This window comes from Carya illinoinensis, chromosome 5 (assembly GCF_018687715.1).
Source record: "Carya illinoinensis cultivar Pawnee chromosome 5, C.illinoinensisPawnee_v1, whole genome shotgun sequence".
In the NCBI taxonomy this organism is placed as follows: Eukaryota; Viridiplantae; Streptophyta; class Magnoliopsida; order Fagales; family Juglandaceae; genus Carya; species Carya illinoinensis.
Genome location: NC_056756.1, coordinates 45,945,368 through 45,971,168, shown reverse-complemented (window position 1 = coordinate 45,971,168; position 25,801 = coordinate 45,945,368). Strand labels below are relative to the sequence as shown.

Here is a 25,801-nt window from a genome sequence, read left to right as displayed (position 1 = left end):
GTTGGTAGCTTTGAATTTTTTTTGAGATTATTAGTGGCTGCCCAGCCACATGTAGGCTGGATAAACATGTAGCTGGGTAGCAACTAAATTAATCTACTGATTAATGGACTGTTTTGTAAATTTCTAGACTGTTTTTGGTAGGATTGTGGACTGTTTTGACTGATAAATGGACTGTTTTATAAATTTCTAGACTGTTTTTGGTAGGATTGTGGACTGTTTTGACTGATTAATGGACTGTTTTGTAAATTTCTAGACTGTTTTTGGTAGGATTGTGGACTGTTTTGGTAATAGTGGACTATTTTGGTAATTTTTGGACTGTTTAGGGGTATATTAGTGGACTATATTTCTAATTTGTGGACTATTTTGGTAATAGTGGACTGTTTTGGTAATAGTGGACTGTTTTGGTTATAATGGACTGTTTTGGTAATATTATAAAAAAATAATATAATATTATTTTTTAGACTTAGGGATAGCTAGTCCAATGTGGACTAATTTAGCTAGAAGTTCATATTATGGCCAAAACACAATATTCTAGCTAAATTTTAGACTTGGCAATGGCCTAGCCATTGCCAATGCTCTAACTCTAATATGTTGAACACTTCATTCCATACCGTTTTAGCAAACTCACAATACTACAATAGATGATCCACAATTTCACCACTTTTCCTACACATATAACAACAATTTACTATGATCACCCTACATTTCCGTAGATCATCCATCATCAAGATCTTACCCAATACTGTTGTCCATACAAAAAATGTCGCTTTGGGAGGCACCTTGTTTCACCAAATCCTTCTCCATGGGAATTGTGTATTTTGTGGTTGTGTGAGAGACTTATAAAAGAACGGACTAAGAATGTACCCTTACTAGTGCGTATCCACCACATCATGTCAACTCCTTGTGTTCTCAGCATCATGGTGTATAGAAGACCAAAGAACTCCACAGTGCTGTCAACTTCCCAATCTTGGACAACTCTAGTGAAATTCACATTCCATTGACTAGATCCCCAAAGAACTCCATACAATTAGCCACTGATGCATCTTTCTCACATGCAATCCTAGGAATGAATCCTTTGGAGCTTGATCTCCACACCACACAGGTCAGTCCAGAATTTTATTCTAGACCCATCACCCAACACCCGCCGAGTACACCATCGACTAGATCCCCAAAGAACTCCATACAATTAGCCACTGACGCATCTTTCTCACATGCAATCCTAGGAATGAATCCTTTGGGGCTTGATCTCCACACCACACAGGTCAGTCCAGAATTTTATTCTAGACCCATCACCCAACACCCGCCGAGTACACCGAGTAATAATCTCCCACCCTCTTCTAATGTATTTCCAAATTCCCACTCCATACCCGTGAACCTCCCTAGTGCGCACCCCCCCCCCCCCCCCCCCGGCCCCAAACAACAAAAAAAATAAAAACACACACACACACACCCTCCTCCATATTTGAAATCAATTATTGAGGGCTTCTGATTCTATATTATATCTCCACAACCACTTACCAATAAAGGCTCAATTGAAAATCCTCAAATTTCTAATGCCCAACCCAACCCACCAAAAGAGACTGGAGAGCATACCTTATCGCACTTGACTAGATTAAACCTGAATTCGTCTCCTATTCCACTCCAAAGAAAATCACGATACAACTTCTCAATGCGGTTTGCCACACTTATTGGGATTGGGAATACAGATAAAAAAATACATTGGTATATTAGAAAGAGTACCTTTGATAAGAGTGATCCTACCACCTTTCAAGAGATATAACCTCTTCCAATCTGTCAATCTACATTCAATCTTCTCAACCACTGTATCCCAAATCGATATAGACCTTGCAGATGCCAGTGGAAGACCAAGGAAATTCATGGGAAGAGAGGAAACCTTACATCCAAGGATATTGACCAACTGCCGGATGTTGCGAACACTACCCACTGGCACCAATTTTGATTTATCAAAATTCACTTTCAACCCTGATGAAGCTTCAAAAAAGAGTAAAAATGCCCTCAATGCCCAAATTTGATTTTGTTTTGCCTCACAAAGAATCAGTGTATCATCCACAAACAACAAGTGAGATATGTTAATAGTGCCCCTGTTAGGATTACCAACCAAGAATCCATTAATAACGCCACCATTCACCAAAGCTAAGATCATTTTGCTAAGAGCCTCCATAACAAGAACAAATACGAGTGGGGATAATGGGTCTCCTTGTCTTAGACCTCGAGAATTGTTAAAGAGACCATTTGGGCTGCCATTCACCAAGACTGAAAACTTTACCATTGAAATACACCATTTAATCCACGAGCACCATTTATCCTCAAAACCACACCTCCCACGCAAATAGAGTAGGAACCCCCAATTAACATGATCATATGCTTTCTCCATATCTAACTTGCATAGGATCCCCGTCTGGCCAAATTTTAGCATACTGTCTAGGCATTCATTGGTGATGAGAACTAAATCCAGAATTTGCCTACCCTTAACAAATGCATTTTGGGATTTTGTAATGACCTTCCACAAAACCTCCCTTAGTCGATTGGCAAGCACCTTATAACTGATCTTATACACCCCATTCACAAGACTAATGGGCCGGTAATCCTTCACCTTGATGCCCAAATCTTTTTTGGAATGAGTGTGATAAATGTGGCATTAAGGCTTTTCTCATACTTCTCAACCGAATAAAAAAATATTGGAACACTTGCATTAAATCCTCCCTTACCACATCCCGACAAGTTTGAAAAAATCCCCTAAAAAAACTGTCTGGGCCAGGTGCTTTATCCTTAACCATTCTCCTTACCACGATGTGGACCTCCAACTCCTCAAAGGGCCTCTCCAACCATGAAACCTGCTATGTATCAATGGACTCATAAGCTAGTCATCCAGTTTTGGCCGCCATCCCACTTGTTCAATAAGCAAGTGTTCCAAAAATCCCGCAACATGCTCCCTAATCACAGGAGCCTCCATAAAATCCACACCATCTATTTTCGGCATCTCAATGGTTTTTTTTGATATCCTTGGGTGTCCGGGCCAGCTTACACGCACCTCGACTAATCACACGAGGCCCTGAAGTTAACGGCCAGGTAAACCTCCAGTGGCCCTGAAGGGACTCGAACTAGTGACCATTGGGGAGCAAACCCAAGGCCTGACCAATTGAGCTACCCCTCAGGGTTGGCATCTCAATGGTATTAGTTCTCTTATAAGAGCTGGCCATTCTGTGAAAGAACTTTGTGCTTCAGTCTCCTTCTTTCAACCCTAATGATCTTGATTTTTTACGCCAAGAGATCCCCTCCAATAACATAACCCTTTCTAGTTTTGCAGTTAACTCAGCCTTCCAAGATGCTTCCTCCAAAAAAAAAGCCCGACCCTCCTATGTCCTCTCTACCTCCTAAAGCTCCTCTAGCATGGACTTTCTACGGTCTTCTACATCATCAAAAGATTGAGTATTCCATAGCTTTAAATCATTTTTTAGAGCTTTCAGTTTACTTGCAAAAATGAAACTACGGGTGCCATGATTATGATATGAAGCCCACCATTTCCCAACCCTTTCCACGAACCTTCTGTTTTCAGCCACATTCTCGAATTTAAAATACCGACACCCTCCTTGAATACCTCCACAATCTAGTAATAATGGGAAATGATCAAAACAAAGGCGAGGCAACCTCTTTTGACAAAGGTCCGGATAATGGATTTCCCACTCAAATGAAACTAAGAATCTATCCAATCTAGACGATGTATGGTTATTGGACCACGTATAGACACCTCCCATGAGAGGAATATCCACCAAACCCAAGTCGAAAATACACTCCAAGAATTCTATCATTGTTGGTCGTAGCCTATAGTCACCTGAACGTTCACTTGGGGAACCTTATTACATTAAAATCACCACCTATGCACCATGGTAAACTCCACCAACTATGAACTCCAGCAAATTCTTCCCATAAGATTCTTTTTCTGATGTGCAGATTTGGCCAATATATGCCAACAAAAGCCCATAAAAAAATTAGACAATGATAGTATGACTCCCAAATATGTCTACCAAATGTGCTCGCTCATATATTTTTACTTTTTATTTTTATTTTTTTTCTTAATAGTTAAGGAAGTGACTATTAGACTATTAGTGAATTTATATTTTTTTTCTTAATGATTAAGGATGTTTAAAAAAAATACTTAAAAAAAACGAAAAGAAAAACAAAAATACTCATTTGCACTAGTGTGAATATTTGTGTGCACCCTGGCATTGTCCTAAAAAATGATCATCAACATTCTTAAAGGAACATGCCACAGTGTACTCCCCAATAACTTCTTCCATTTTCTCCACCACCCTTCTATCCCACATCAACAAAACACCTCTTGAAGTCCCACCAGAAGCAAGATAGGCCCAATTCACATATGTACAGTTCCATAAACTCCTAACAATTCTCCTGAGTATAAATTTCATCTTGGTTTCCTGTAAACACACAATGCCCATCTTCCACTCATGAAGCATGTTGTTTACTTGAAGGCATTATTTGCCTCATTAAGCCCCCGGACATTCCAAGATACAATTTTGGACTTCATAAAATTAGAGCTAGCTCCTTCCCTTTGGCTCTTTATCAACTTGAACTTGAACTGCCCTCATAGTTTAGAGACCATATTAGCCTCTTTAGCTCCCGTTGGTTTTTAGGACCCAACTTCTTTAACTAACCATGTCCAACTTCAATGGCTGTTAGTAAGGCCATGAATTGTTCCTCGAAACCCTCACACTCAATTCCTACACAGTGCTGGATCTCCTTTACCTTATGCAATACCCAATCAGAGACACTAGACTGATCTAGCAGCAAGTATTTTTGCCCCCCCCCCCCCCCCTTCCCCAAAAAAAAAAAATCCATCTCATCCCTAAGTGTCCACTATCTCTTCATCAACACTTCAAATTCTTTCTCAGGACAAATAGGCGTTCCATCCCACTCATATGAGTCAACTAGCATCCAATAAAGCCCCAAATCTTCCCCCCCATCCCTCCCAATCTTCAAAAATAGTACACAGGCTACATCCAGAGGGTGTAAGACAATCACCGGCGAAGTTGCCGGCTGAATCTTGAGAGGAGGCTCTCCCCCTCTGTCCGTCAGCCTTGTCTGTCCTCATTAGGCCTAAGAATCGACCTAAGAATCAACACTCAAATCTACAACAACCATGAAATCAAAATCTGCTTCTTCTGCCGACCCCACGAACTCCGTCATCTCCACCTACTGGCTTATCGTCGATAGCTTCTCAACCAGGACCTTCTCCAGCGTCCCCCTTTGCTGCCTCCCACTGATGGAAGGGCCAAACTCGCTTCCCACTAGAATTCTCCATACGGGCTAGGCTAATGGGATTTTTTCTTTTCCCTTGAAATGTTCAAGGGGATGTGGCCCATAGGCCCAGCCTGATCTATTTCCCTTACCCGCATTTGGCCCTTTTCACTCGTGAGGCCCACATAGGCTTTGGCACTTACACATTGCCCCACGGGCTGTTGCCTCCCTCCTTGTCCATGCACTATCTCATGAGCCTGGCCCAGGCCCACCTCAACTTCCTTCTCAATGCACCGTATCAATAAGTGTACTTGCTCCTACAGAGCCTCCAATTGTGCTTGCATTTTTTGCAAGGTATTGTGCACGCCATTCTTTAACAAGTTGACAAAGGACCTGCCACTACCTCCTTCCCTCTGCATACGTACTGTACCAGTGAGCTGAGGAACTGTATTTGTCTTCAGATAATTACTACTGAGCTGCCCTTCCACCAAATACGCCACCCTTGTATTGTTCCCTAGGCTGCACCGACACCGTCAACTATACTAGTGCCTCCCTATATGATCGATTCTACGTACTAGTCCTAACCTTCGGCAACCTATGCAAGCACATACCTCATTTTTCTTCCAAAATGATCTCTCTCAATGCAACTGCCAATCTCCTCCAACCCCTCCCCTCCACATCTTCTGAAATATCTTTTGAAATGAAGATAAAGTTACATCTTCCACCCCCGCCATATTCCACCAGCGCCACAAATCTGCCGCGGGCATTTAAGCACCTTTGTGCTATGAAGCTTCTATCACCCTCCCTTGTCGTTGCATACAACTCCTTCATCCCACTCCTCAGGCTTTCTCCCAAGGTTCTAATAAAACATTGCACCATCACTTTCCCAAGTCTTATCTCCTTCATTACCTTCCAACTCCTCTCTGTAATGAGCACAAAGCCTCCCTCCTCCATCAAAACAAAGGCTTTTGATTCAAGAACTATTCTTATCGGACCTCCCATGATCTCAATTAATATCCTACACTTTCTTTTCAGTCTCAGAGCTCGCTGTTAAACCCCAAAAACCTCATCGGATTGATGAATGTATGGAGAGAATTTTTTTTGTACGGTACACAAATATCTATTGGCATCACTATGAAAATTATATTCATGAACAATGATAGGCATAGCCCATGTACATGGAAAATATACAAGAGAAACAACTATGCTTGGTTGACAACCCATACAAGAAGAGGTCAATTATATTCTCACTGTACAGGACTCAATGGGTAATGCCAACAAAAGTTGTACTGGACATGGATGTCCTGCTGGAAAAAGTTTATTTTATTCAGGCTGCTGCATGGCTCTACATTATGCTGACCATTTGGACCGTAAAGATCAACTAAAATATCAATGGTGTTAAGTTCTAACCTTTCTATGAATAAGCTTTTTTCAATAAAGATTATTACTTATAAAAAAAATGAATAAGCTGAAATCCATCTTTTGAGTGGATTACCAATATCTTAATTATGCTCATTTCGACTTAAATGATATTTTCAATTTCAAATCACGGTCACTAGGAGAGCCTTCTATAAAAACAGTGCCCGAGTTTTCTCCTATTTCTATTACATTTTCAAGATACATATCAAAATGCTGAACAAGATTTTATGAAAGATTTTATCAAAATGGAACAACTTCTTCACTCGGGTGGGACTAACTTGGGTGATGCCGGGAAGGGTGATTGATCTCTTAACTCCTTGGAGAGGTCATCAAGGTAACTCTCATATTGCAGCAATATGGAAGATGGTCCCAATATGCTTATGGTGGCGCATTTGGAGGGAAATGAATGACAAAAGCTTCGAAGATAGAGAACGATCAATAGAAGAGCTTAGGAAAATGTTTTTCAATACTTCAATTCATTGGTCGGTTGTAATTAATTTCAATGGAATGAGTTTTCATGAATTTCTTCTATCACTAAACTAGCATGTTAAGGCGACGCTCTTGTATATGTCCCGTAAACCTGGGCTTTTGCCTATTCTTATGATCAATAAAATTTTGTTTACCAATAAAAAAATTGAATTTAGACAAACCAGGGTCTTGACCTCTTAAGAGAGATATGGTTCTTTTAATAGCCAGTAAATTCCTAACAAATTCAATAAGTATCCAAGTATCTCTATTTTTTTTAAAAAGGACTATCCAGCATGGAACCATGCAAAAGCAAACCAGGAATCGGGGAAATCTTGTTCTCAGGTATTGTTGAGAATGTAAAACTACTTCCCATTAAAAGTTTAAAAATTTAAAAAAAAAACAACAATGTTGTACTAATTCTTATGAGAACAGCTGTATGCTAGCATCTAACTAATCTTACAGGAAAATTTGTCTAAAAACGAAATCAAGAAAAGAAAAGAGATTTGGGGGTAGATTTACAATAACTCTCTTTGCTTAGGAGTAGATTTATCTTACTTCTAAAAAAAGAAAAGAAAAGAAGAGAACTGTGAAAAGGAGAAAAGAACAACAAATTCAAACATCACCCTACTTTGTGACACCCAAAACAAGAGGGGACATTTTTATTCTTGAATATGGAAAAATCAAACTAAAGCATAGTCCTTGTCTATCGTGGTGGAAAATAAATTATTCAGTACTGACTTGATCCTCTTCAAGGCACTAAATTATGGGAAAAAACATCTAGTTACAAGCATTTGACCTTTTCATAGCATGAAATGAAGAGACTTCTACTGCTAGGGTGGTTATAATGAGAATAATATCATTTATGCCAGGAAGGCTTTTCCCAAAACCAAATCAAGAGAGAATCAAAATTTTAACTAATACAATGCTTGCTCGTCTCTACAATAGTCCCTAGCCGCAGCTTCATGTTTTTATTATAAGTAAAATAAAAAGTGTATTGAAACAAGTAAACAGGCATTGCCCAAGTATACATGGAGTATACTAACGAGAACACCGATTACAAGTTAGGCACTAGAAAGTCATGAATAGTAGATCCATTCGGTAAATGACAGAAGCCCAAAGAAATAAGGTATGAAAAAAGAAACTTCTGAGCTTCATGTTGAGGAGGCACTTCAGGTTGGAGCCATGCATCTAGTCCAAAAAACAAAACAAAACAAAAAAAAGTAAAATCTTACCCACCTGATTTTGTGAAATAGCTGTCAGCAATGCATCCTTTTCTTTATAAGCAGGGAGACTCTGACGAAATTCCAGCATTTTTCTACCTTCAGAAGATTCCTAATCAAAATAAGAAATAAATATATCACAAAACTTCATCCCACAATATTTTGTGAAAGAATACTCAGGCAGGAGTACTTATAAAAACAACGAATGTTCAGGAAGAAGATATAGATTATCAACAGATTTGCCATCAACTAGACATCACGAATTCCTAAAATGATGAGAAGAGCTAGCTAATTCAAAAACAACTCCACATAAAGCAACTGGGCTACTAGTTTCTTACTTCTTTTGATCCTACGTAGTGTAGGACATTCTTTGTACTGAACGTGGCATTTTGCCTATTCTTTTGAATATATCTTCTTACTTTTCTCAAAAAAAAATAAAGCAACTGGGCTACTCTTACGAGCATATGAACCTGAACACAAATAATGAACCTGACTCCCACTTCATCAAACCACGCTTCCACTAAGTTCCTCAACCCAGAGGCCAATAATCAACCTACAACCTTAGGTTGTATACAAAATGTTACTATATTTTAATTGTATATTACTCTTTAGATATAATGCACACACTTTTAAAAAAGTTTATAAAGACAAATTTTAATAGGTGGCAATACACAATTAGGTTTATTGCCACCCTATTAGGTTTGTAAATAATGTAAAAAGGTCAAGAAAATCCCGAGAACTGAAATAGGAAAAACATTCATTTGCAGTCATCAATAATAAAGAGTTCTAAAAATGAAATCCATTGCCTCCTCCACAATCTTCATACAATCCACGAAGCTTCAATCATGCCCCTCCCTCTAAAGGCATCAAATTAGTCAATTTGTGATCATTTTCACAAATTTTCACTATGTTAGCTACCAAGCCATCCTTTCTAACACATGAAAAGATGCTCCACCCAATGACCCATGATCCAATCCAAGCCAAAGCGACTAAAACAGCTTGCCACAAAACACTAGCTACTTCACTATGTAGTAACTGATAGGCCATTATTTCCCCATTCTGGGCATCCTAATCGTATATGAACAAGTTAATTTTTACCATTTCTCAACTCTAGAGATAAGCATACTTCAAATCATCTCTGGCACACTGAGTGGAATATGGTAATTCATATCCACAAGATCAATATAAGTTGAATCATTTTGAAAGGAATCTTTTCATGTGCATGTGTGCAACACCATACTAGAAAAGCATTAAAATTGTTACACACAAGTCTCACTAGCCAAGGTGCAATCTTGGACCTCAAATACTTTGAGGTGCCCTAGCCACCAACCAATGAAACAACTGATAAGGTAGACACAATTCAGTAATTCCATCCTCCTTGATAGCGAATAGATTCAAAGGGATAAACATGACTTTTAGTTCGAGAATATGTGGCTCAAATTAGAAAGTTGTTGTAAGGTGAAAGAATGGTGGTCCTTGTACTGCTTTAAGGGTTTTTTTTATCAATAAACCAAATTTTATTGAACATAAAGCAGACAAAAGCCCGAGTATATGGGTCATATACAAGAGCATTGCCTTGCTTTTAGGGTTAGCCAAATGATAATCTAGAATGAAGCCTCAGAGCTTTGAAAGCAAACTTGAAATTTGGAACAAAGTGGTATTTGGACATGTGGGAGAAAAGAAAAACTCCCACATGAGATGAGTAGTTTTGATGCTGTCAAATAGGGCTGAGGACCGACTAAGTCGGACTCAAGCCGGAGTCGTATTTGGGTTTTTTTCTTCCCCATTTTTAAACAAGACTTTACATATAATAGATCATTTTTTGTGGGCTTTCAAGTTTCAAGTTTACTAAAAAATTACAAAAAAAAAAGAGAGAGAGAGAGGGATTTTATATATGAAAAAACAAAAAATATAACTAAAAATATTTCATATGCTAATCAAACCTGGAAAATACAAATAAAAATTTAAAGAAACTAGAAATATCCAGTAGGCCCCTTAGAATATTCTCGATATACTATGTCATTCATAATTTCATATTAAAGTCTTACAAATCACAGGGGCCTCCATACAATCCACACCATCTATATTCAGCATTTCAATGGTATCAATTCTCCTATGAGAGTTAGCCACTCTATGAAAGAACTTCATACTTCAATCCCCTTCTTTCAACCACAACGCTCTTGATTTTTGGCATCAAGAAGTCTCCTCTAATAATATAACCCTCTCTAATTCTGAGACCAACTCTGACTTCCAAGATAACTCTTCTAGAGAAAGAACCTGGACGCAGGTTGCAGGTCACAACCTACTATCTCTAGAACGTTTGCTTGGGAACCTTATAACATTATAATCACCACCTATGCACCATGAAAGGTCCCACCAGCTATGTACTCCAGCCAATTTTTCCCATAATAGACTAGGGCTGTCTAAGTTCGGACCTTAGATAATTGGAAAAGCCCACAAGAAGTTGTCTTCCACACTCTTAAAGAAACATGCCACTGTGTACTCCCCTATGAAGTCCTCCATTTTCTCCACCACCCTTTTATCCCACATCACTAAAACACATCATGAAGCCCCATTCAATGCAAGATACACCCAATCCACATACAGACAGCTCTAAATACTTTGCACAATTCTTCTTTGAATAGATTTTAGCTTGGTTTCCTGTAAGCATACTATGTCGGCCTTCCACTCGCAAAGCAAGTTTTTATATGAAGATGCTTATTGGCCTCACTAAGCCCGCAAACATTCCAAGACAATTTTGGGCTTCATAAAGAAGATACTAGCCCCTTCCCTTGGGATCTATCTCGACTTGAGCTGCCCTTATAATTCAAATACCACATTAGTCTCTTTAGCTCCCTCTATTTTTTAAAACCAGATTTCTTAAGCTGATATGACCCACTTCTATGGCAATAAGCAAAGCCATAAACTGTTCCTCAAAGCCCTCACACTCCACCCTCACACAATGTTGAATTTCATTCACCTTATGTAGAACCAAATTAGAAACACTAAACTTTGTTTAGTAACATACAGTTCAGGGGTATGGGCTCCCTTACTATAGTAGCCCACTGCAAATCCATCGGCGTCTCCTCAGCGAAGAGATTTCTACACTCCCAATCAGAAAAAACTCTACATCGGAATAAGCATTTGTGAGGGCCCTTCAACAGCTCCCTCGTCACTTCCAGAGAGGGAGTAATCACCACTTCCCTACTGCAAATATCTTAGTATACTCATATGTTCGTTGTAAAGCCTCCACCGGAAGAGATACAACTTCCCTGCAGCTCATCAATGGTGTCAGGCCAAGATACACCAGAGATCTTACGGTGGTAGAGAAAGGTCTAGAACCCTTTCGAAAACTACTATTGTCGGCTCCTCCACCGTAGTCGTTTCCCTTTGGGCCACCGTCGAGGGTTCCTCCGCTGGTCACAAGGCTCCCACAGACTTTTTTGGTGAAGATGCGAGGCTCCCACTAGTAGAGGGTCGGGGATTCTCCACACGAGCTGGGTTCCGAGATTGACATTTCCACCATTTAGCCCTACGGGCTGAGGCCCAGAAGAGCGGCACACACGGGCTGCCCTGACTCTCCAAACGGGTTGTTGTAGCCTTGTTGGGTCTAGCAACATCTAAGCCCAAGCCCACTTGTCCCCTTTTACGCTGCCCATATGTAGGTTTATTAAACCCAGGTTTCTCCCTGCCCAAGCCCACAACGAGCCCACTTCTTTCCAAGCCCACAGCCAAGTCTCTTATTTCCTCTACGCACCATATCAACAAGTCCACTTTTTCCTTAAGCATCCTCAGTGTGTCTTCATGTCCAACAATGTATTGTGTATGTCCCCTCTGTCAGGCCAATAACATGCCTGCCACCACCATCCTTCCATTGTGCAGTACGAGGAGCTCTGCCAATCCTGTGCCCATTGCCCTGTCTTGCAGAGGCTCCTCTCCAAACTTCCATGTCGCCGCCATCCCCACTTTTTATTTCATAGGATTGCACCAGCATCAAAACCTCCCTGTAGGAGTGTTTTTGCGGCTGAAGCGCCGCCACCAATGGCCGCATAGGTGCTTCTCCTCTGTTATGGCTTGTGCTTCTCCCTTCGTATGCGAACTCCAATAGTGCCTCCACCATCCTCCTCCATCCCTTACCCTCCGTCTCTTCAGGTATGAAGATGAAACTACGCCTGCCGCCACCACCATATTCCACTAGCATCATGTAACGACTGCGAGTATTTGAGCACTGCTGCTCTATGAAGCTGCGATTGCCCTACCTAACCGTGGTGTAGAAAACCTTTTTTCTCCCCTTAGACAATCCTCCAGTGCTTTAGCAAACCATTGCACCGTGAAGAACCCCAGTGTCAACTTATTCATCACCTTCCAACTTCTCTCTCTAATAAGCAAGAAGCTTCCCTCCTTCACTAATGAAAAAACTTTCGACTCTATCACTAAGTCTTTCGAAAACCCCATCCTAATCACACCAAACAACTCAAAACTCAAACATAATCCCGTCATTATAGACCACCAAACATCATTGGAGCAAAAAATTGTCACTTTTCATTGTATGATTTTTGGTTGTACAGAGAGAGAAAAGCATGTTGTCTACTCTAAAATGTCCCTCAGTAAAATAAAATTTATAACAACTACAAAACATAACAAAAGGGCTCTCATTGTCTCAAAAAAACAAAGATGATCCTGATAAATCTCATTGAAAATATAAATATCATCAGCTAAAAGATGTGAGACTTTTATGCTCCCCCAAGAATCATCTCCCACCAAAAAACCCAACAAAAAACTCTCATCCACTGCTGCTTCAATCATTCTACTCAAAGCATCCATGACAAGGACAAAAAGAAAATGAGACAAAGGATCCCCTTGTCTCAAACCACGAGAACTATTGAAGAAACCAACTAGTGAACCATTCACCAAAATAGAAAACCTGACCATCAAAATGCAATGCTTAATCCACAAACACCACTTCTCTCCAAAACCATATCTCCCATGTAAATATAAGAGAAACTCCCAGTTAACATGGTCATATGCCTTTTCCATGTCCAATTTTACAAGAATACCAAAGTCTCCCAATATTATTCTACTTTCCAAAGATTCATTAGCAATTAATACCGAATCTAGAATTTTTCTACGCCTGACAAATGCATTTTGTGATTTCAATATAATCTTTTCCATCACCACACTCATACAGTTAGCTAGAACCTTCAAAATAACCTGGTACACCCCATTGACCAAACTAATTGGGCGAAAATCCCTCATTTCCACAAACCCCACCTTTTTAGGGATAAGGGCAATAAATGTAGCATTACAAGACTTTTCTCAAATTTCATAAACAAATGAAATTCAAGAAAAACCTTCATAACATCTGCTCACACAAGATCCTAACAAGCTTGGAAAAATGCCGTCGAAAAACCATATGGGCCCGGAGCTTTATCCCTTGCCATTCCTCTAACCACATCAAGAACTTCCTCTTCTTCAAAAGCTCTCTCCAACCACTCTGCACTCTTCAAAAGTTTCATATTTCTAGTTTTCACGAGAAGGTATCGAAGGTATCCATTTGCGTAAGACCTAATTTGTTTGGCTCGATTGGCGGATGCAAAACTCTGCAATATCTATTAAAATACTGATACAATTCGAAACTGTTTGATACCATCTAACTATTTGTTGAGGGACGTCTTTTTTTTAACTTTTTTTGGGGGGATAGGGCATTGTTTCAGGGAGACACCATCTGGTTCAGATTCTACCTTTATGTCTCCAATCAGTTGAGAGGTAAGCTTATGAAAAGATAAGAGATGAAGCAAAGAAGTTTCAGTATGCTTAAGTGCACATGTAAAGATACAAACAAGTGATGGCATAAAATGGATTCTTTTTATCTGTTTCAAGAGGATGTGTTGCATGGCCAACACTATTTTTTTTCCTTATTTCTTTTCCTTAAGCTGATCTCTTTGTAATATTTTATACAAAGTATCCTGTCATACACGGGAAAGCCATCCATGCTTCTAACTTCTGAAGTAAAACTTACAAAGAGTTTATTCGGATAACAACAGAAAGAATCGCTGTTCTAGAATTGTCAGGGTAAAATGAACCTGCCAAGCTTGTTGCTGATCCCGCAGTAGTAAACTTCTCCGCCAAAGAATTTTCTCCATAACAGCCTTACTTGCTGCCAGTGGCTCAGGTTGCTCAAAAAGCCCTTCATCAGTGGCAATACTACAGCCACTGCTCAACGTCGAAAATGATAGATCTGGAAAGTTTTCTCTAGTCTTAGACTTTTGAGAGAGGTATTCTCCTAAGTAGGAATCAACTCTTCTCAGCAACCCAAGAGGCAAGGCCACCTGTCAAATTATTAAAATCTTAGTTCAGATTCTTAAGAAACATGAACACCCTCTTTCCTAAATTGTTTGCCAAAGTTGCCAATGCACACATTTTAAGAAAAGACAATTAATATAATAACCTGAAATTTTTAACACAACTTTCCAAATTTTACCCTTAAAGTGTATGTCGAAAGAGTATGAGCGGAGGGTAATGGGAGGGGGAAAAAAAACTTTACCCTTTCATTTTGGACCTGAACAAACATCATGGAACAAGAAAAGAAAACAAAATAGACAACATTGTACCCTGCAATGTACATTAATGGCAGTATAATGATGCATAGAAAAATGCATACAGAAAGGGACAGCAAGTGAAACAGAATTGTGAGAAAATACCTCCCTCTGTGGACGTTTGTCATCCAGATCAAATCTGTAGTTCGGCAGCGGGACCTTACTAAAGACAACAACTTTTGCATACAGATGGCTGACACAGATAATTTCATTTTTCAGAAATTTCACTTTCTAGTAATTAACAGTAGAGGAAATGATTAAAACTTCTATTCTGGTGAAGCAAAAGATACCTGTAAAGCCCCATTCTGCTTGCCAAAGCTGATATATGTTCAAAATCATGTCTATCCTTTTTCTCCCTTGAGACCAACTCTTGCTTCTCCTTGTCATGTAAAAGCATTGTAAACTTTTGTCTCCACTCATCAACGTTATTAGAGTGGGAAGCACCCTGAAAAGCATTGTGAAAACTGTTAAATACATACATAAAAAAGTATATACAAAGATTTGTACACTTAACAACTCCTCAAACTCTCAAGAACAATTAAAGGGCCAATGAGCACTGAAATGGCATTACATGTATGGCAAGATGCAAAGTTTAAAAAAAACAAAAAAAAAAAAAACAAAACAAAAAAAAAAAAAAAACAAAAAAAAAACAAAACAAAAGCAAAACAAAACAGTACGCTTCCTGCATTTTTTTATTTTTATTTTTTATAAGTAGTACGCTTCCTGCATTTCAACATGGAAGAAACACTTACAGCTTAGGTGTTGCTCTTGTATATGTCCAATATACTTGGGCTCTTGCCTAGACTTATGATCAATTAAATCTTGTTTACTGATAAAAAAAAGAATCAGAAAACCTTTTCCTCCTATAGAAAGTAGAGAGGATAGCCCTAAATAACATGGGAGCCATCTAACACGGCAGAAATTGATACATTTTCATAACCTCCACCCCCACCCCCCCCCCCCCCCCCCCCAAAAAACACCCACCTCCACTCCAAAAAAGAATAAAAAGAAAAACACTCACGGTTAGCCAAAAACCTTCACTAGCTGATCAACCTAATCATTTTTTTTATAAGTAAAAGTAAAATTTTATTGATATAAAAGGCATCGCCTAAGTACACCAGTAGTATACAACGAACATGCCTAATTACATCTAAGTACTAGTGAGAGATACAAGCAAGTCATGAAGACTGTCCATATTACAAATAATGGCTGAAGCCCAAGAAAGTATTGTAAAAAAATTGCTTCAGCTCATCCAAAGAACGCTCCATGTCTTCAAAACACCTCTTGTTTCTCTCCAGCCACAAGCACCACAGGGATCATTCTACACACAGCAACTATGTGGGCATTCCCCCTAATTCCTGTCCAGCACCTCAGAATATCCCTAATTCTTCCGGACATAACCCAAGCCACCCCATTCTGATTAAGGATCTCATTCCATAAACACTTGGCCACCTCGCAATGTAATAAAAAATGATCCACTGATTCCCTGTCTGTCTTGCACATAAAGCACCAATCTAGGATGATGAGACCACATTTCTCAGATTATCCAAAGTGAGAATCCACCCAAGAGATGCAGTCCATACAAAGAAAGCAATCTTAGAGGGTACCTTGCACTTTCAAGGAAAACCATGAAAATTAAGAGAACCGTATAGAAGGAGTACACCGAAATTTTTTTACTTCCACTCAAATACTAAGGTTGTGTTTGGGTAGTGAGGTAGTGAAATAGTTGTAAAAAACTAATGAAAAAGTATTGAATAGTAGTACAAAGTAATAAAAAGTAGGTGAAAAGCAATGATAAAATAATGAATAGTAATGAAGTATTCTCACCCAAACCAGCCTAAATCATCCTATCCTCCATCTCATTGCCCATTGACGTTGCATATAACAAGTCAAAGAAATCAGCAAACATATCCAACTCCCAATCTTGAGCCGCTCTTGAGAAACTTACATTCCAATGGACAGCACCATTAGATAATACCACTAAATCAGCCACAGCAGCCTCTTTGTCACAAGAAATTTGGTGGAACATGGGAAACACCTGCTTTAGAGCCCTTTCACCACACTAGACATCATGTCAAAAATAAACGTTGTTACCTCTTCCAATTGCGAACCTGAAAAACTTGGAGAATCTTCCCCATCCAGCTCTAATGTTATTCCACAATCCCACACCATGTGCCCCCTAACATCCTTAGAACACCAACCCCCCCCCCCCCCCCTCTCTCTCTCTTCCCGGCATACTCCCATACTTAAAATCTGACTTCTCTCCATAAGCACTCCTTCCCTATGATATCTCCACAACCATTTCTCCAAAAGTGCTTTATTAAAGACCCTCATATTAACTTATAAAAAAATAAAATAAAAAAATAAAAAAAAAAAGACCTCACATTATGCAACCTCTACCCATCGCATGGAATCGGTGAGGAAACTTTATCTATCCCAACCAGCAAGATGGAACTTAGTTTCCTCCCCAATGCCTCCCCAAAGAAAGTTGCGAAAAGTTTTCTCAATACGAGAATGCAGGTAGCAGAAAAAGGGATAGAAAATAGGTAGGGAGGTTTGATAAATCATAAAGTGCTCTTGATGAGAGTTAATCTACCACCCTTGGACAAGTATCCATGTTTTCACCCAATCAATCTTCTTTCAATTTTTTCTAACACACCATCCCAAATAGATTTTGTCTTGAAAGCAGCCCGAAGACTGAGGTATTTCAAAGGCAACAAAGCAACCTTACAGCCCAAGATATTTGCCAGTCATCAACAAAGAGAATGTGAGATATGGTAACACCTCCCACTGAAAATCCAGCAAGGAAACCTCCATTAACCGCCACTCTCAACATGCGTCTTCCATAACAATGACAAACAGCAAAGGGCAGAGGAGATCCACTTGTCTTAATGCCCTAGAGCTGTTAAAGAATCCTTCCGGTGCTACATTCACTAAAACCGAATAACGAACCGTAGTTATACAATGCCTAATCCATGAAATTCATCTATCCCCAAAACCACACCTCCCAAGTAAATAACACAGACAAATCCCAATTAACATGGTCATAAGCCTTTTCCAGGTCTAGCTTGCACAAGAGCCCGGGTGTGCCTCCTTGATTCTACAATCTAGGCATTCATTGGCTATCAACACCGAATCCAAAATTTGTCTCCCCTTCACAAACGCATTTTGAGATTTTGAAATAATACCACTCATAACAATACTCATGTGATTGGCAAGCACCTTTGAGATAATCTTATACACCCCATTTATGAGACTAATAGTACTCATGCGATTATGATGATTATACAAGTGTATAATCATCATAATCTATTCTCTGAACACAATTGTAAATAATATTATTTCATGATGATTTACATTATCCACCTTGTCTAGTTAAAAATGTTATGGTTTGCAGCCTGCAGGACTTGAATTGCATTTGTAAAGATGATTCCAGCGGATGTTAATCACGACACTTCACATGAATAAGCTAAGAAATGTGCCATTTGAAGTTTACTCATGCTTTGACTGAGATTGCAAGCTGAAGTTGTACCCTAGATGTGTGCAGCTTGAGGAACACCATCACGTTGAAACTCTATTATGAGTATGGTACTGTTTGCTTTGAAAACTTTCTGATAGTTTCTTTATTCTTACTTTCTATTAACTTTTCAGCCAAACCAAACAAGCTACAGATTTAACTAAAGTAGAGCTGGTACTGAAACATGCATAACATGTAGAAAAAGGGCAAACTTCATTCAGAAAAGCAATATTAGCCTTTGCTGAAGAGCTTTAACAGTATTCAAATGAAAACACTGAACTATGAATCTTTACAAACATTAGTAGCCTATATCCAATACCACCTCAAGCCAGCCCATATCAGAAGACTGTGCTATAGAACAACCCAACAAGGTGTAATTACTTTGCCTCTTCGATTAAGACACAGGGATTGAGCTTCAAGCAAGTTCAGGTCAGTCTTAGCTTAAGAGCCCATAAGAGAACGTCATTTTCAAATCTAGTTTACTCAGGGCAATGTGAGGCTTTCAGTTCACATTCTCATCAACTTAGCTCATTCCCTTGGAACATCCATCAACACTTTCTCCCATGCTGTGAATTTGATTTTTTTTTTTTTTGGGATAAGTAACTTCCGTGTTGTGAATGGCGTATATATTTATATATTAAATACCAAACTTAATGAACCATCTAAGAAAATAGCCTCCTGCTGTGTTTGCATCCTAATTTTCTAATTTGTATTCATTGTGTCATCTCTCATGACTCTTCCTAGATTATATGTCCATTGTGTTTTGGCAGCTACAAATTTCACTCTGGAGGGAGCCACATGTTGAAAAGTGTTAATTTGAGAATGCAAAATAAAGGGATCACCAGGAAAACATTTGTATAAGTGAGGATGGTGGCAAGCATATAGAGCAGCCATTGCCCTCCAAAGTGCTGCACTTGCTCCGTCCTCGGTCCAACAACTAAACCCACCTCGTTTAAGGCACAAGGAAAAAATCCAGGCTAAACTACCGAGTACAGAGCCAACTTTGCCCAATTACTGAATTGAATACTTAGAGTCACTAGAATGTGTCCATCTCGAAAGCTGCCCCGACAATGCCAGCCTTCTTCTAATTTTTGAATTTTAGTTCGACGTGATAATTTTGACATAACATGTAAGTTTGGTTACTATAGCGTGTTTCTATCATTTTTCTTATGCAAGTAAAGATACCGCACTCTCATATGTAAAATGCGGCGCTTTTATCACTCTTTAATCATCCTTTTATTTTATTTTTTATGGTAATGCTCATCATTGTAGGATAAAAATGGGACACGAGAGTAGGTGGAAGTTTTCAAACAAACAATAGCTCATTCAGTCAAAGTCAAAACTGAAAATCACACCAAAGAAAATAAAAATAATGGAATGAAAAAGTAGTCTTACCGGCTGTGAAAAAGACTCGAACTCGCGATCTGAGTCTTCCTCGGAGACCCTATCATCGCACGCCGAGTTGTACTGAGAATTCCCCTTGTGGAGCTGTTCCTGCTGCTGATTATTCTGGGCTTGAAAGTGAGGCAGAGTACCGGCTCTAGGGTTTAGAACCGCGCTTTGGGCTTCGCGGAGCTTGGAGTCTATGAGAGCCGCGGAGGTGTGATTCGGGGAAGTGATGACGGAGCGTAAGCGGTGGTGGGGAGGGACGTAAACGGCGCCGTAGGAGGATGGAGGCCGGTCCTTCATTGAGAGGAATGGAGGAAAGAGTGAGGGTTTAAGGGCTTTGATCAGCAAAGTGGAAGAAAATTGTGGGGAAGGGAAAGGAAGAGCTTGGAGGAGAGAAGAGGAGAGCATTCAAGTTGGGCCGGCGTCGTCACAGTTACGGGATAGGTGGTTACAGTTTGCAATGATATTTGGTTCCAGTATGTTTGTTGAGAAAGAAATTGGATGTTGGTTGGGGAACGGAGAGTAAGAGGAGGATCTGTTCTGGTCAAATGCGGCTCTTGGTGGTGTGTGAAATTTGTCGACGAGAGAGAATCCACGCCATCTTGGCCGGTCCACGTGGAAATCCAGTTGTTTATTTTCTTTCGAATATCTCAGATACATTTATTTTTACATAGTTTTTATATAATTTATTGATATAATTAATTAAAATATTTATTTTATATTAAATTCAAGAAATACAGCTAATTATAATAATAAAATATATAAAAAATACGTAAAAATAATTATATATTATAATTTTTGCTTTCTTTATATTTTTTAACTCAATATTTTTAAAACAGATAAATGATTTGTAAAATCTCTAAATAGATAAGTGGGCTTGTGAAGAAAGTAAATTTCATCTTTAAAAAGGTATAAAAAAATTATTGCTTATTAAATAAGATATACTTTTTCACAAATAACTTGTATAAAATTTATCTATTTATAACTTATATCTAACGTTGCTCTTTCAAGAAATATACTTACCAAAAATGCTTTGAGGCTATAATCAAAATTCTCAAAACTATATCAAAATTATTAAGAGGAAAACAGGATCACAATGAAAAATTAATGTCGAAAAGCTAGGAATAATTGTATCATCAAAAGGAAATAGATTAAAATTTTTAATATTAGTGAAATGAATAAGGAGTACGTAAAAGTGAATATACATAACATTACTCTTTTGAATAATTCCATAATTTTTTTCAACATAAAACACATATAAAAAATAGAAAAAATCTTCTTACAAATATACTTTGTGTATCAATTCGTACACCGATATTGATATGTAAGGTATATATTTAATGAAACGATATAAATTTAAAACGAAAATAATTTTTATAAAATAGAAGATTTTCTTCTTTTCTCAAATTTTTTTTATATTTTTTAAATAAAAAAATCATCGATGCACAAAATCTGCTTGAACCTAGCAAAAACTCTAAAAAATATCTTCTTTCGTGAGACTTGAGGAACACACGATTCGAACTTATTCCGTACATTGCAAGCATCGACATTAGACCAAGCTTAATTTAAGTCCAACCTTAACATGCGCAATTTTACATCCCAACTGTCGAAAGGGCTAAACAGAGATGTATTGAGACACAACGGGATCAACAATCTGAAGATGTATGAAATTTCACGACCATAATATTTTTTTTGATAAGTAATTTCACGACCATAATATTAGCCAGACTGTCTGAAACTCTTGCTTTCACTAATCCCAACTTCCTACTTAACACTTCAAAAAACAGTTCTTTCTCACAGGTATTATTCAAATCCTAAGATGAAGGGGGAGAAAGAAACGAAAACGCTCGTCTAATAATTATGTCTGCTCACCATCCACAGCTAAGACGTGAAAAAATGCAAAACAGAAAGTACACGTTCAAGAGAACATGAGTTGCCAGAGTCTGGCTCAGTAGGTGTAGCCCTTGACAAACATTCCTTTCCTGGCTTCCTCACTTTCACCCTCAGCAGAGTATTTTCCGAGCTGAGCCAGGGAGTTTGCCTTTGCACGCACCAAAAGTGCTTTCTGAGCTGCTTCGATGTTCTCAGGATGTCCTTGCCATGTCTTAAGCACAGTGTTCTGCAATGCACGAGCATATGAGAAGGAAACGTGCCATGGGTTGGGGCTTTGGTTCATTGCATTCAGGTTCAGGGTCGCTTCCGCTTCAGATTGTCCTCCCGACAAAAACTGAAAGTAAGCAGAACAGAAGACCAATTACACTTTTTAAGTCTCCATCAGAAATCAATAAGTTAGGCAAGGAAATCAAATGGACGTATGTATCCCATAACTACATATACTGTCAACAAGACGGAAACACTTATAATCTTAATATGACAAGGAAAGCCTTCTTGCACCCAATGACCGGGACAAGTAGACTAGTTCGCAGTTTGCAAAACCATTTCAGCCATGAAAATCCTTAGTTCCAAGACAATTTCGGGAAAAGTAATGCTATACACTGCATTCTTTTCCTACTTTCATCCCACTATATAAGATGTGGCATATTTATCACCATTGGATGATCTTTTACTTTTTAAAAGAATAAATATAAATATTGATTGGCAATGTCACCTCGTCATACTCAATTGGATCATCTATATACACTATCTTTCCCTAGAAACAAAAATAAGTTATTTATAGTTTTTTTTTTTTTTTTACACGAGGGTTTTATAGTTTAACTCGCTATACAAAACAGGGAAGATATATCATCACTCTGAAACCATAAAAAAGGGTAAAGGCCTTCTTACCATGATTCCTGGAACTGCTGGAGGAACTCTCCTTTTAAGCATTGTAAGTGTATATCTGGCAATGGTCTCTGGAGAAGCCTTCTGCTTGTGTTCAGCACCCGGGGTAACCATGCTGGGCTTAAGTAGGATTCCCTCAAACACTACATTATTTTCAGCCAAGTAGTAGAAGACTTCCGACCAGACCTTTTCTGCCACTTCGAGTGTCCTTTCAATTGGGTGCTCTCCATCAAGAAGAATCTCAGGTTCCACAATTGGCACAAGGCCATTGTCCTGCACATTCAAAAATAAAGAATCATGAAGAAAAGCAGGTAAAAGAATATATAATTATAAAAGAAACAAACAATACAATTGGGGAAAAATCTGGAGAAATAGACTCCTCTTAATCACCAAAAAAAAGTATGCAAGGCAAATCATGATGTAAGGGCTTAATACTTTTAACTGACTAACAATAAATGTTCAAAGTTGATCAATTGTCCCTTACGAAAGTAGAATACAGACATAAACACATATACATACACATGCACACGCACATAAAGATACACATCTTATTTGGAAAGCCTGTTCAATCCGTCTTCCATTCCTAACTCTAGTAAACAACACTTTTATGAACCCACACGAAATAACTCTATAAAAGTTAGGGCATACCTGAGAAATGGCAGCATAACGTGCAAGGCCCCATGCAGCTTCCTTAACAGCTAGAGCAGAAGGGCCACAAGGAATGCTAACAACTGTCCGCCTGGACATTTCAATGAGAATATGTTCAGATTAATGCCTTTGCCACACTGAACCAAATAGAAAGCTTCGTGAACAAATCATAAAGCAAAGGCTTGCAAAGGATATTGATTGGCTTACCACTTGGCAAAACGAGCACCTTGCTTGTAATATTCCGCGGATCTAGAAGCCAGTCCATCTAAGCCTTGGCACCAAGACTCATTGTTTGATCCTGGCAGGGGAACCAAACCCTGATAACAAAGAAGTTCGGAACCAAATGACCACATTATAGACAACACAATATCATGTAAAGCAAAAGGAAATTTTGGGACATCCAATCGAAATCACACCTTATCAACTTTAATGCCAGGAACAATTTTCTCATCACGCAAGCAGTCCACAAATTTCTTCCCATCTGTAGTTGACTGGTACAATGTTTCCTCAAAAAGAATGGCCCCAGAAATGTATTCACCCAGGCCAGGAGTGGTCAGCAAAAGCTGTCTGTATGCCTGTCGGTTGGCCTCAGTATTATCCAAGCCAATAGATGCCAGCCTTTTCCCACAGGTTGCATTGGATTCATCAATGGCAAGGATCCCACGACCAGGAGAAGCAATTGATTTCTAAACCATCAAAAAGAAACCAAAAGCAGTCAAACATAACAAACCATCACTAATGTCAATATTTGGTTATCAATTCTTGAGCTCAAACATGTACCATGGCACCATGCACTTGGCAAAGCAAGAATAGCATCATTAGAAATTAATAGAAATCTCGTATTTTTTTTCTTTTTGATAGGAAAAATCTCGTAATTATTTCAAAGCATCTAAAATAGATCATTTGGGTAAAAGCGATTACGAATGAAAACACGGAAAATAGAAAGAGAATAATAAAACTCTCAAGGAAAATCCAGTACTCTCTTTTCTTCATAAACAAACGTCGTAAAACCAAGTTTGATCAATCAAGTATAATTTTTTCCGGTTTTACAGAGGAAGAAGTAGGTTTTAAACCAATGACATGCAAAACATCTCGCATCCCATGCATGGGCTTAAACGGAGCTTTCGAACAAGAAATAACCAACCCCAAAAGGGGCAGAGAACAAGATAAAGCATGCAATTCAGCGAAAATTCTCCAAGAGAGGAGGTTATATTCGTAAAAGTAGTGAACAAGAATGATTCCCAATCAAATTAAACAAAATACGCATATGATCGTCTGCGACCGCAAAAAATAAAATAAAAGAGACTCGAAAGTTCTTATTAATCAGAAACCGAGCCAAAAAAGAATCCAATAAATCCTTTCACAAAGAAAGAATTCAACAACAGCGACATATTCATAATAATCAAAGACCGATCCAGACGCAAAGTATGCAAAATCCTAAGGATCTAGAGGGATTAGAGAGACAATAAGACTCACGGCAGTTTGGACGAGTTCGTCGGTGTACGCCTTGGCGCGGATCGTGACGGAGACCCGGGGAGTGGACAATCGGTTGCGCTGGGAGAAGGACTGCTGTCCACCGATCCACTGAGACGAAGCCGCATTCAGCTTGGCGAAGCTAGCGCAGGCCATTGGTGCAGCAAGAGCGAAAAAACCGAGATCGGGTGTGATCGTTATTCGAGGAAAAACGGTTTGGGAGCGGAACTTCTTTCAGCTATTATGTTTGGGTTTGGTGAGCGCGCGGTGGGTTGGTGAGTGGTTGGGTAGGGGCGAGGTTTTATGATAAGGGTTTTATAGTGTGAGAAAGAAGAGGCTGTTTTGCTTTCCTCGGAGTCTCCGCAGTCGAGAGTTATGATCTGGTAATGCGACAAAGACCAAGCGGCGTTACAAAACAGAACAGTCCTTATTGGCATACGATACGACTTCGATGCAATCAAAGGGTAACATAGTAACAGTGACACACTCAGTTGACATCTAAGAGTGCTAGTATTGATTTTTTTATATCTATCTTTAAAATCATAATTTTTAAAAATTAATTTTACATGTAAAAAAAAAAATTCTATATTAGATTATGTATTTTTGAACTAAATAATAATAAAATATTATTATTTTTTATTTTTTTAAATTATTATTTTTATATATTTTACAATTAACACAATGTGCTCAAAAATACAAATTCTATATATCTAAATATTACTAATTTTATATATCAAAATGACTACTTTTATCAATAAATATAAATATATATTGAAAAAATACTTTGTATCATCAACTTAATATAAACTTAATATATCAAAATCATATTAATACAAATTTCACAAATTTGATTTTAATGGATAGGAGAGAGAAAAAAATAGTAAAATAATATTTGAAAAGTAAATTATGGTTCTTCAACTCGAATAAATAATATTCATATTTATGTAAAATTTTAAAGATACATAATCTAATGTAGACTAATTTAAAAGGATATTATTCAAATATGAAAATGA

General features: G+C 38.5%; 2 protein-coding genes across 4 annotated transcripts in view; both read right to left on the bottom strand.

Moving 5' to 3' along the window:
- Positions 1-20,447, bottom strand: part of LOC122311370 (DExH-box ATP-dependent RNA helicase DExH5, mitochondrial) — a 37,298-nt gene extending 16,851 nt beyond the window's left edge. For 2 of the 3 annotated variants that reach the window (XM_043125916.1, XM_043125918.1), the window contains exons 1-5: positions 19,893-20,446; positions 15,271-15,425; positions 15,086-15,173; positions 14,468-14,713; positions 8,401-8,496 (exon numbers count right to left, since the gene is read on the bottom strand). In XM_043125916.1, the coding sequence (XP_042981850.1) occupies positions 8,401-8,496; positions 14,468-14,713; positions 15,086-15,173; positions 15,271-15,425; positions 19,893-20,294 (987 nt within the window). In that variant the 5' untranslated portion in view covers positions 20,295-20,446. Of the gene's footprint in view, positions 1-8,400; positions 8,497-14,467; positions 14,714-15,085; positions 15,174-15,270; positions 15,426-19,892 lie in introns of all 3 variants that reach the window. The other variant, XM_043125917.1, reaches the window with a different exon arrangement.
- A 1,100-nt stretch (positions 20,448-21,547) lies between these two features.
- Positions 21,548-25,161, bottom strand: LOC122310954 (fructose-bisphosphate aldolase 3, chloroplastic). Its single transcript, XM_043125241.1, has 6 exons — positions 24,792-25,161; positions 23,732-24,001; positions 23,523-23,632; positions 23,316-23,406; positions 22,671-22,940; positions 21,548-22,113 (listed from the first exon to the last, which is right to left on the bottom strand). Exons 1-6 carry the CDS (start codon positions 24,942-24,944, stop codon positions 21,835-21,837), a joined length of 1,173 nt encoding a protein of 390 aa, XP_042981175.1. The 5' UTR covers positions 24,945-25,161; the 3' UTR covers positions 21,548-21,834.
- Between the last annotated feature and the right edge of the window lie 640 nt (positions 25,162-25,801).

Excerpts from the sequence above, each read along its gene's own strand:
- LOC122310954 (XM_043125241.1), bottom strand. The coding sequence starts at position 24,944 with ATGGCCTGCGCTAGCTTCGCCAAGCTGAATGCGGCTTCGTCTCAGTGG. Across the intron at positions 23,633-23,731 it reads CTGGCATTAAAGTTGATAAG|GGTTTGGTTCCCCTGCCAGG; the intron begins GTGTGATTTCGA and ends CTTTGTTATCAG. Across the intron at positions 22,941-23,315 it reads GTTATGCTGCCATTTCTCAG|GACAATGGCCTTGTGCCAAT; the intron begins GTATGCCCTAAC and ends TTGAATGTGCAG.